This window comes from Chrysochloris asiatica, unplaced genomic scaffold, assembly GCF_000296735.1.
Source record: "Chrysochloris asiatica unplaced genomic scaffold, ChrAsi1.0 scaffold00016, whole genome shotgun sequence".
Lineage (NCBI taxonomy): Eukaryota > Metazoa > Chordata > Mammalia > Afrosoricida > Chrysochloridae > Chrysochloris > Chrysochloris asiatica.
In genome coordinates, this window is record NW_006408534.1 from 5669987 (window position 1) to 5682325 (window position 12339).

The following is a 12339-nucleotide window of genomic DNA, read 5'->3' on the forward strand; positions in this document are numbered from 1 at the left end:
AAGTGTTGGGATCCTGGATGTGGCAGAATTTGACTTAAGATCAGCACTTGGTGCAAATCATCAGCTCCTTGAGCTTCAAGTGAGCTCAGTTCATGAGAATGCCAGAAGTCTTTCTCCTTCTTCACTAGTCCAGTGGGGTACTGGAAGAACTTGCTCAGGTTTTGGTCATGATAATCTAGGTTCTGGGACTTCTGGTGTTACACTGTAGCATCAGCCCTGGACTGTGAACCACAGGTTGGCAGTTCAAACCCATCAGCGGCTCCTCAGAAACCCTGTCTTCCTCAAAACCTTTTATGTAGGAGGTACTCAGAAAAAAGAATGTGTTGATGGATGGATGAATGGACAAATTAAATGAATGAGTGAATATGTATAAAGGCTAATTAGCATCTTGTAGGAAAAATCAACAAGTTTATTCTCTCCCTCCTCCCCTCCAGATACCTGCTAATTCTAACTACCCAATTTTGTTCAACTCATGTTGCTCCCATGTATGATAGAGTAGAAGTATGGTCCATAGGGTTTTCCATGACTGATTTTTCAGAGGTGGGTTATCAGCACTTTCTTCTGGGTGTACTTGCACCTCCAGTCTTTTGGTTAGCATCCAAATGTGTTAGGCTTTTGGGGAACCACAGGGACTCCAGCTCTACAGTGGTGGTGGTGGTGGTGCTGCTGTGCCGTGAAGTTGGTTCCAACTCATAGCAACCCTGAAATTTCCAAGGCTGCAAATTTTTATGTGAGCAGAAAGCCTCATTCTTCTCCCATGGAACAGCTAGTTGTTTTAAACTACTAACAAGTTCACACTTAAATACAGGTTCTTAGATCATAAAGCACAAGACTAGAGTGAGGGTGAATTAGGACAATCTCTCACCACTCTACAAAATGGCCAGTGGTTCTCTTTCACTTGTATGCAACTGTACCCTGGTCAGGATTTAGCTAGTTGGTGTCAGGAAAAAACTTCCATGAGTCAAATAAGGGTGTCACTGTTCTTATTTAACAATTTTTGTGGCTCAGGCTGAGTAGTCCAGCGGCAAACAGCACAGTGGGACCTCTAGGGATTCTTAGCTGCAAGATGGCTACCACAGGTCTGCTGTCCATGTTAACATATTCTAGGATGAAGCCTGTGATATCCACTGGCCCCTAAATCTAGGGAGCATCAGTAGATCAAGGCAGCAGGAGAGAGCAGACACTGTCCATAGTATCCCTTACCTGTCTCCTCACCTACCTTGAGCTCCATTGCCTCTTTGTAGGGAGTTAAGAACAGTGCAAACATGGAATGGCCACACCTCACAGATCTCTCATGGTGGGATCTTGAAGGGGACAGGAAAGATGAGCAGGGAAGTAGTGTATTTGTCCAAGTGGCAGTAGGGAGTGACAGTAACTCACCTTTCCCTACTGCTCCCTCCAGTTCATAGAGAGAAACAGTCCCTCTGCTGGGATTATCACCAGAGACACATAGACCTCTTTGATGCTAACTTTGCTTTGTGTAAAAGACTGAGGATGCAGAAGGATGTCTTAAGGGAGAAGGACCACCTGGGTATCAGGGACACTCTAGGTGTCAGGGAGCAGCTGGGGACAGTCACTGGGCATGGACAAGCAGGAATCTTTCAGCCACCAGGCCAACAGGTGCTGTTTGGGGATGCTGGTCTTTGGGTAACACCAAGTTCGCCAATTTCCACCAATGTTGTCACCAAGGACTCCCAAGTAAGAACCCAGCCCTTTCCCTTCCCTTCAGCAGCGCATGGATTGATGTTCTGAAGCCAAGGGTACAAAAGGATAAATGTGCTATATTAGCGTGAATACTAATGACAAAAGCACTTTAGCAATAAGCACATCATAGATACATATAATATTCTCTATATAGACTGAACATAGATATAAAATAAATTATACCAGATTCTGTTTTCCATGACAGTAGAAGCATAGCATACAAAGTGACTGGTTCAGTGGCCATGAAGCAAACCAGGGGAGAGAGACCGTGATGGGGGCACTGAATGTGGTGAGGATTTTCCAAGAACATTGCAGTCACTGGGGGTCCCTCAAGGCCATGTTTGCCTTCTGTGAATCAGCTTGAGGTGCCACCTGGTAAAAGAGGCAGGGACTGTATTTGAACTGGATGACTCAAATGACTGAGTGGGAGGCAGAGCAGACAGGCACAAACAGCATCCAGATTGAGCAGGCCAGCCCACTCTTCTGCTGGCTCTGTTGGACTTCTGTGATTTTAGGAACATGGGCTTATAGCCAGAAGGCACAATTTGCTTCTGCAATGTGACAGATGGCTGGACTGCTGGCCCACCAAATGCTGGCTGGCTCCCTTCCCTTTGGGAGGCTAAGAGGGAGTCTGCAGGTTCAACTTCTCTGTGATATGTCACTGGGTCATACGTCCTGACAGCAGTGAGGAGTGGAGGCCTGGCTCTGAATCCTCCATCTATCACATGTGGCCTGTGACTTTGGGCAGGGCACTCAAACCTCAAGTTTCTCATCTACAAAGTGGAGGAACTAAAGCCCATTTCCCTGGGGATGGTGAAGGGTACATGAAATCATACACATAAAATGCCTACCACAATGCCTGGCACAGAGGAGAGCTGGATAAACACGACTTATATGTGTACAAGCATCCAAACATCACAGCCCAGGAGGAGTGAATGGGGATCTCACAAACCTGTGGAACCTCACCACCACCTTGACTTTGAGTAAAGACTACAGGACAACTCCCCTGATTTCTTATCTGCCAATTATTTGCTTCTCTCCCCCTTTCTGGGATTCTTTGAAACAAAGAGCTGGCAGAGTTCAAAACCAAGTTTGCTGATGAAGACACAAGCTCAGAAAAGAAGGGAGTTCATAGACTAATGTTTCCTCGACTCTGGAACATAGTGTCTTAGAGAATGCTCCCTCAGCTCTCCTCTTGCAGCAGTGCCTTCCCCACATGCCCAACCCCTAGCCCTTGAGCAGATTTCATATAAGGAAGCCAAAGAGAAGAAAAAGTGCACCATAAAAAAACATTGAATTGCCTATTAAGTGAAAAGCCTTTTCCATCTGCTCAGAGTCTGGGTTTGGAGCCTCTGGGATACCTGGGAGTGCATGGACCATCTGTGAGCGAATCAACTGCCTCTATGGAAGAAAGCAACACAAAGGTCTCTGGGTAGTGGAAAATAGAGAGAAAGAAGGGCAGAGATAGAGGGTTGAAATCTGGGGTCCTTGGAGTGCTTCCACTAATCTTGAGAACATCATGATGTGTCCAAACATGGACCAGCCTGGTATCCTGTGAATGGGTATCCTCTCTCATCAGCAGTGCAATTCTCAAGACCTGTACATGTGTGTGTGTGTGTGTGTGTGTGTGTGTATGTGTGTGTGTATATCTCCTCAGCTTTCCCACCTCCTCCTCAATGCCTGCCTAAACATCCTCTCCGACCCCATCACTCCATAACTTTCCTCTTGGAAGGGGGCAGGAGGTGAGCAGGCAGATCATTGGGTAGCTCATGGCCCTCCAGCTTGACCTTGATGAGATGGTTGGCCAGTGCAAACTCCTCATCATCCAGCATGCCGTCCTTGTCAATGTCAGCCAGCTTCCAGATCTTTCCCAGCACGCTATTGGGCAGCTTAGACCGCACCATCTCCTTCTTGGCATTGGCACCTGTGATCTTGCCATCCGTCGGTGACAGGGTGTAGAAGATCTCATCGTACATGGGCTTGTCCCTGGCTACCACCCACTCAGCATCGTCTATACCCTCACCAGCCCCCTCTCCATAGCCATGCCCAAAGGGGCCATGCAGAGTGCCCTCAAATGCTCCTCCTTTGACCATCTGGACTGGCCGCTGAGTCTCCTCCTGGCGCACCAGCACCATGAGCTGGGCAATATCATGGGCCAGCATGTCATCTACCACCTCCAGCAGCTTGCTTTTCAGGGGCTGAAATTTGCTAAAGTCCTGGGCCTGCAGCTGGTCCTGGGAAAAAGGAGAGGAAAGGCGGTAAGGACAGAACACAATGGAAGGAGACTGTGACTTTGTTGGTGAGCGTGCCTTCTAGTAATACTGAAATGTTCAAAGTGCAATGAAGAGTTTGGCCTAGAGATGAAGTTGGTCTATTCTATATAAGGAGCTCTGTATAAGGTTACGAATCGGGCTGCGAGCTGCAAGGTCAGCAGTTCGAAACGGGAGAAAGATGAGGCTTTCTGCTCCTGTAAAGATTTACAGCCTCGGAAACCCTGTACAGGGTCACTATGAGTTGGAACCGACTCCATGGCACATAACAACAACAACATATCAAAGAGAGAGGAGGGAGGAGGAGGAGAGAAAGGCACTGATTGGATTGAAAGGGTTTCTCAGGAAGGAGTTGGGTAGCTGTGGATATGAGGGAAGTGGACTGGGGAAGAAAGGACATTTTAACAATACTGGTTTGATCTGTTTATCTGAATCTATTTAATATTATTCTAGAGAGTGTGGTTCTGTAGAATAAGCACTTGACCACAAGGTTGGTTTGAGCTGCAAGGCTGCTTTGAACCTCAAGTTCTGCAGTTCAAACTCATCAGTCGCTCTTTGGAAACCCTATACAGGATCACTATGAGCTGGAACCAGCGTGATGGCACTGAACAACAATAACAGAAAGCAATAATGACATTTCATTTTCAGTTAGTTTTGGCTGTTGAGCAGTGTTTCTTGAATGCCACACCTCTCTGAGACTGAGTAACTGAGCTTTTACAATGTTATCTCAATCATTTTCCTGTTGAGGTGGGAAAATCACATCCTGTCTATGCTTCAGGGAGGTAAAAGCAAGGCATCAACAATGAAAACATCAAATCCTAACAGAAGTTAAAGTCATGGCTAACCTAATGCTGATGATCAGAATACAGGTTAGCATTACCTGGGAGAGTTTTCCAAATATTGGCCTCTCCCAAGAAGGTCTGGCTACTGCAAGTATGGCAGGCATGTAGATTTGGAAAAGCTCTCCTTCACTGCCTTCATAGTATAATCCACACTAGATCCTTAATAGAAATATGTTTACTTTGCATGGCTTTGAGATTTAGAAAAGTATGAGTCTAGAACATCAAATTTCCCCTTGACCTCTGGAGAGTGACCAGCTGAGCGCTCTCTGCTCCTGCCCTGGCTTTGCCCATGGAAATCCCCAGACATTGTAAATAAGAATATTGAGGCCACTTGCAGAAAACACCTCAGCTACATTCCAAGAGCAAGTGTGGCCATTTCTCATCTCCTTTCTAGGGCTAGGCTGAAGCAGGGAGGTGGGGGGACATGTGGAAGGCAGGATTCAATAATACTCTTTTTCTTGCTATCAGAGCATTGCCTTCCACCTTTAATTCCTCCATGTTTCACCCAGTCTGTTCACATCTAATGTGCTTGGTGGACTCAAGTAAACCAAGATACCAGCTGCCATCAAGTCAATTCTGACTCATGGCTTCGCACGCATGTTAGAGTAAAACTGTGCCCCTACGGTACTCAATGGCTGATTTCCAGAAATAGATCACTAGGTTTTTCTTCTGAGGCACGTTTGGGCAGACTCAACTTCTAACCTTTCAGTTAGCAGTAAGCTCACTTACTGTTTGTACCATCCAGGGCTCTCAAGTAATGTACCAACATGTTTCAGAGGGGCAAAAGGGATGCTTCCATCACCCCATACATACAGCCCCACAGGACAACCTTTACATTGTTGATTCAGTACTCTGAACAACAAAACACGGTATCAGCCAGGCAAACAAGACAGAAGGTGAAATCATCTTCTGTGTTGTGAAAGGATTCCTCACAATAAAAAGGGGGGCGGGGAACGTGTAGTCCTTTTAGAATATCATCTTCCCAAATGCTTGTTTGTTGTTGCTATTGTATTAGGTGCCAATGAGTTGGTTCCGTCTCACAATAACCCTGTATAAGATTCTCAAGTGTTAGCTGGTGCATTTGAACCACCAACCTTGTGATTACCTTATAGCCTATGTAATCATTACACTAGAAAAATGCTGAGACTTTAGGCAAGTTCCTTGTCTTTGTATACCTCAGTTTCCTCATCCAGTGCTTATCTTACATTGCTTACAGTCAATAAATTCTTAACAGGAGGAGAAACTAAAAGCTGATGTGTTTCAAGCCACTGTTAACTGACAAACACATATTATATATACTAAAACAATTCTGAAATTAGGGACTTGCTCATACTAGGTGATTATGCAAATGAATGAATAAATCCATATTTTGAATTTCTTTTTGCTCTGTGTGTTGAGTGCCTTGTAGACAATACGGTGGTGGTCCACTGTGGAGTTAGTTCTGACTAATAGCTACCCTGAAAAGTGTTTACAAGGCTGTAAATCTTTATAGGAACAGAAAGTCTCATCTTTTTCTTGCAGAACCACTGGTAGTTTTGAACTGCTGATTGTGAGATAAGCAGCCCAACTTGTAACCACTCCGCTTTTTGTAACGTCAGTATACTGATGAGGTTCACAGAGGAATTAGTTGGGTGGTGGCTTCTTGCTTGGACCTTGGGGACAGCTCTTGGCTGTTGGTCTTACAGCCTATGAGACCACCACACTAGGAAAATGCTGAGACCTCAAGCAAGTTAATTACTTTTGCACAATGCAGTTTCCTCATCTCTAAAAGGATAAAAATGCCTGTTTGGGAAATAACTTGAGAAAACATATGATGGCCCAAGATAGGAGCACCCAGTGTGCTCAAAAGATGGGGAACTACTGTGGTTTGTATTCCCTTATTCCAAGTCACTCCCAAGTGAGAGCTTTTGAGGTAAATTCTAGTTCTACAGTCAGAACACTGAAGGGGCTGAAGAACTTCTGCCAGGAAACTTATCCGACTTCACAAGGAGACGGTGGAAACTTCAAGCCTGTGGTGGCCCTGACTGGAAGTATCAGACATCATCTAACATACCAGGACTTAGAATTTCTCCCAAGATCCAGATAGCACTTGCTGAACCAGACATATAGTTCAGCAGAGAGAAAAGATTCAGATCCTTTGTCTGCTTTCTGATTTTGGGGTATCCAATTGTGGCTCCTTCATACTCAGGCTGCTCAGCCAACTCACATCTTAGAGCTGCAGGCTCTTCCTTCCTCCCTCCTTACCTGCATCCTCTTTAGGTTGGGAAAGTCCCCAGGTGAGATCTGGTGCTCCCGCTCAATCCGGCCATAAATCTCAGCCAGGTTGTTCACCAGCTCTTTCTTCTTGTTGTCCTTTCCAAACACAGAAGGCATCTCCTTCTTCAGAGAACTGATGATGTAGGCATGGACCTGAAAACCAGGGTGGAGAGAGATCTTTGGATCAAGACCCTTGGCTGATCCCTTCCTTTCAGATTTGTTCTCACCCCATCTCTTCCCATAAATTCCTTACTCCTCCTTCTGCTTCAACCTTGAAAATCACTTCCATTACTACCTCTTGCTCCCACATTGCTTGGAGTACTAAACTCTTTTCCTACATCATACAGGAAAGGAGAGATTGTGGGGAGGTTATGGTGGAGACAGTAATATGACCGTGAAGCTGATGCTGATTACATTGAAGAATAAGAACAACAGGGAACTTTACCGAGTATTTCTTAGGGTACCAGGCACCATGATGAGGATGTTTACATTCTTTATCTTAGGTAATCCCCCCAAAACTGTTTCATTATCCAGATGTGGAAATAGGCACTAATGACCTTTCTGGGTTTGGGGTTCACTCATGAAAAAGTAGAGTTTGGCTCAGCCTGAGTCTGTGATCCTAACTACTGTATTATGCTGTCCTCTGGGTAGGAGAGCTGGTATCATTGATGTCATTACTGCAGGGTCTATACAACCCTCTCACATGGGTGGGCAAATGTCCAGCTATTAGAAACATAAGCTCTCAGCTCTTGGCACTGATTCCCCCTTACCAAATTCTAGGCTACTCATGATTCCCACTTCCCCAGGGGACCTCACCTTAGCCAGCCTGGCTCTCTTGATGAGGTCATTGAGCTTACGAAGGGCAGCGTTTCGGGGCAGACTCTGTATGTCTCTGAACAGGTCTTGCTCCTCAGCCTCAAAGAGTTTCCGGTTGTCAGGGATGAGAAGAGGGTGGGACCAGAAGGAGCCGATGTAGACCCTGATCACCTCTGGGGTATTCACAATCTTCCCTAAGGACCACATGAGGGCCCCATACACCCGCATCAGCTGCTGGGTCTCAATCTGGTCGGCTTTGTTTAGCACCACCCGCATCTTGTCCTCATGGTTTTTGAGGGCCTTGATGACCTCAGAGAACTCGTCAGAGATGTCCAGTTTGTGGGCGTCAAAGAGCAGAATGATGCGGTCAACCCGCTCAGCAAACCACTCGAGAACAGCTGCAAAGTCATACCCTGCAGGCAGATGGGACAGTCAAGGATTGGGATCTGTGTGGGGAGAGGCAGTCAGAAGCAGCAGAAAGAACAAAGACTTGGGAGTTAGGCATATCTGACCCCTTTACGTTTTAGTTATTTGACCTTGGGAAAGTTACTCAATGTTTCCGAGTCAATGCTTTCTCATTTATAAAAGTGGAATAAGAACCCCAAACCAAACCAACTGCTGTAGAGTTGATTCTGACTCAGTGATGTGAAAGGACAGAGTAGCGTTTCCAAGGCTACATACATCTTTATAGAAGCATCTGTCTCATCCTTCTCCCATAGAGAGGGTGGAAGGTTCAAACCACCAACCTTCTGATTTGCAGCTTAATGTTCCGCCAACATACTTTGGGCATCATAATCCCCAAACCCTACTGTCTTTGAGTCAATTCTGATTCATAGTAACCCTGTATAGGGTTTCTGGGGCCAACAATCTTTATGGGAGCAGAAAGCCTCATCTTTCTCCTGCAGAATGACGGTTGGATTTGAAGTGTTTGAACTGGTAAGCAGCCCAGTACATATTCTACAGTACCACATGAGTACCTAATGAAAAGAATTATGAAGATTAACTACACGCTGAGTCCAGCATATAGTAGATGCTCAGTAAATGCTAGTTGTTATTATTAATAAGATTATTCTCATAAGGTTAGCCACTAGCCAGCTCCCTAATCCTTGCTTATTGTATTATCAATCAGGAATTACTAGAAAAGAAAATGTTTGACACATGTAATTTGCACAAAGGCCCAGAAATCCTTTACAAGGACAGAAAACAATAAAACAGTGAAATATAAGACTGAAGCTGACTGAAACCACGCCCATCATTGGTCTGATCTTCCAGACCAAAGGTTCTTGTTGTAAAAACAGGACTTGCTCTAACTCATGTTCATGAGCTCACTTCTTTTCTTTGTTATCAGCTGCAGCTCAGAATACCTAATTCTTAAACTACAAGAGGTTTCTTCCTTAGAATGTGACCAAACTTCTAGCTGCTAGATTTGGTTACCTGGCAAGAGGATTTCAGGTCAGGCTGGTTCCAGAAACTCTAGAGAACTCACTCTGCTCAACCCTAAGGAGCTGAAAATCTGGGAAGGGTTAAACTGAAGGTACTGCCAGTAGTCTGCACATCCGTTTCAGATTTGCCAACACTAAGTGCTAGAAAAGACCTTACCTGTCTCTGTGCCCCCATAAAACAAGGCGACAGTAAATAAGACAGTGAAGTAAAGAGACTTGCTCAGAGACACACAGCCCACAAGCAGCAGTGTTGGGATAAGGACAGAGGCATCAGACTTTTACAGTCTGAGTTTGAGTTGGCATTTCAGGCCTGCCTTCTGCCATCCCCTTTTAGCACTCCTGTAGTCCCTTCGTACAGACGGGACCACTCCTTGGACTCTAGTGAGTTCAACAATCTTGACTCCCTATAGCGTAATAGTACAAGAGCACCCACCTTGGTATCTAAAGCTTATTGCCACCAGTGAGTGGGCAAAAAAGCCATCAGGTTAAAGGCAGCAAATCCTGCCCTGTCTCCAAGTGAGAGGCTAGAGACCAGGGCAATTCATTAGCCAGCTACCTTGTGACCCAGTCAGAGATGTATGAATCTCTGGTTGTCAGTAATGTTGTTGCTGTTGTCCAGAGCCATCAAGTTGGTTCCAACATATATAGGCCCTATGTACAACAGAAAGACACAACATCCAGTCGTGCGCCATCCTTAAAATTGATGCTATGATTGAACCTGTTGCTGCTGCTGCCACTGTGCTAATATATCTCATTGGGGATCTCCCTCGTTTTTGCTGATCCTCTACCAAGCATGAATTTCTCCTGGGCTAGTCCCTCCTGATAATACATCCAAAGTACAAGAGAATGAGCCTGGCCATTTTGGCTTCTAAGGAGCATTCTAGTTGTACATCTTCAACACAGATAGGTTTGTTCTTCTGGCAGTCTATGGTACCTTAATTATTGTTCTCCAACACTATAACTCAAATGCATCAATTCTTCTATTGTCTTTCTTATTCATTTAACATATGAGGCTACGGAAAATACCATGGTTTAGGTCAAGTGCACCTTAGTTCTCAAACTGACATCTTTGCTCTTCAACACTTTAAAGAGGTCTGTGTGGCAGATATATCTAATGCAATATGTTGTTTGATTTCTTTCTTTTTTTAAATTGAAAAAAAATTATATTTAGAATTAGCCAGCTGGCCTCAGTTTAGATGATCTCAATTTTGTTGGCAACATCCAAAGCATCATAGTCAGGAGCCAGCGGAACACATGCCTTCTTTTCTCCATTAGGCCTGATTAAGGTTTTGACCTTGGCTACGTCAATGTCACAGAGCTTCTTCACAGCCTGTGTGATCTGGTGCTTGTTGGCCTTGACATTCACAATGTTGTTATCTTCAATCTTCTTCATGGCGGACTCAGTAGTCAGAGGGAACTTGTTGATGGCATGTTAGTGGTCAAGCTTGTTTCTCCTGGGGGTGCTCTTCTGAGGATATCTGGGCTACCTTTGGAGCCTCAGAGTCTTGGGCTGCCTGAAGGTGGGTGACATGTGGATCTTCTCTATTTTTGTGGCTGTGGACGCCTTTCAGCACTGTCTTCTTGGCCTGCAACACCTTTGCTTTGGCTCCAGCTTTGGGAGGGGCAGGGACTTCCTTCTTTGCTTTTAGTGCTATCTTTGTAAAAAAGCCATTATTTGATTTCTTGACTGCTGCTTCCAGGAGTGTTGATGGTGAGCAAAATAAAGTCTTTGACAACTGCAATCTTTTCTCCATGTATAATGATGTTTACTGCTCCAATGGTGAGGAGTTTTGTTTTCTTTACTTTGAGGTGCAACCCAACGTGAAGGCTGTGGTCTTTGATCTTCATCAGTAAGTGTTTTAAGTCGTCTTAGCTTTCAGTAAGCAAGGTTGTATCATCTGTATATCACAGGTTGGTAATGAGTCTTGCTCCAATCCTGATGCCACCTTCTTCTTTTTTTAGCAATTCACTGTCAATAATCCAGGTTCTCAATTATTTGCTGAACATACAGATGGAATAAGTATAGTGAAAGATTATAACCCTGGCGCATACCCTTCCAAATTTTAAACCATTCAGTGTACCCTTATTCTGTTATAACAACTGCCTCTTGGTTTAAGTCCAGATTCCTCATGAACACAATTAAGTGTTCCTGAATGCTCATTATCCACAATGCTGTCCATAGCTTGTCAGATCCACATGGTCAAAAGTCTTTGACCGTGTGGATCTTTGTGAATAGCACAAGTAAACATCTTCCTAGTATTCTCTGCTTTCATCCAAGATCCATCTGATGTCAGCAATGATATCCCTTGTTCCACGTCCTCATCTGAATCCAGCTTGAACCTTTGGCAGTTCCCTGTTAATGTACGGTTGCAGTCGTTTTTGAATTATCTTTAGTAAGATGTTACTTGCATACTATATTAATAATATGGTATGATGATTTCTGCATTCTGTTGGGTTACTTCTCTTTGGAATGGGCACAAATATGGATCTCTTCCAGTCAGTTGGCCAGGTATCTGTCTTCCAAATTTCTTGGCATAGATGAGTGAGTGCCTCGAGTATTGCATCAATTTGTTGAAAGATTTCAATTTTTATTACATCAATTCCTGGAGCCTGGTTCTTTACCAATGCCTTCAGTGCATCTTGGACATATTCCTTCAGTACCATTGGCCCTTGATCATATGCTACCTCTTGAAATGGCTAAACACCAACCATTTCTTTTTGCTAGTGACTCTGTGTATTCCTTCCATCTTCTTCTTTTTCTTTTTTTTAATGTTTTATTGTGATTTATGTGATAGTTCACATGGGAGAACGTTAGCATTACATTCATCCTATCATATATCATTTCATTGCCATGATTACAATCCCCTTCATGCGTCATCAACCAACCAAAGGGTACACCCCATACGCCTACCCCTCGGTTGTTAGCACACAGCCTGTCTCACTCCCTGGGTCTAGAGTCCCCTGCCACTCCATCTCTCCACGTCATCATCTCTGCCTCCATCTCTGGCA

At 44.6% G+C, this 12339-nt stretch overlaps 1 protein-coding gene across 1 annotated transcript in view; it reads right to left on the reverse strand.

Moving 5' to 3' along the window:
* Window positions 1-3410: 3410 nt before the first annotated feature.
* EHD3 (EH-domain containing 3) overlaps window positions 3411-12339 on the reverse strand; it is a 55759-nt gene continuing 46830 nt past the window's right edge. The window contains exons 4-6 of the mRNA XM_006835278.1: window positions 7889-8301; window positions 7061-7225; window positions 3411-3938 (exon numbers count right to left, since the gene is read on the reverse strand). Coding sequence (XP_006835341.1) covers window positions 3411-3938; window positions 7061-7225; window positions 7889-8301 — 1106 coding nt within the window. The remainder of the gene's footprint in view (window positions 3939-7060; window positions 7226-7888; window positions 8302-12339) is intronic.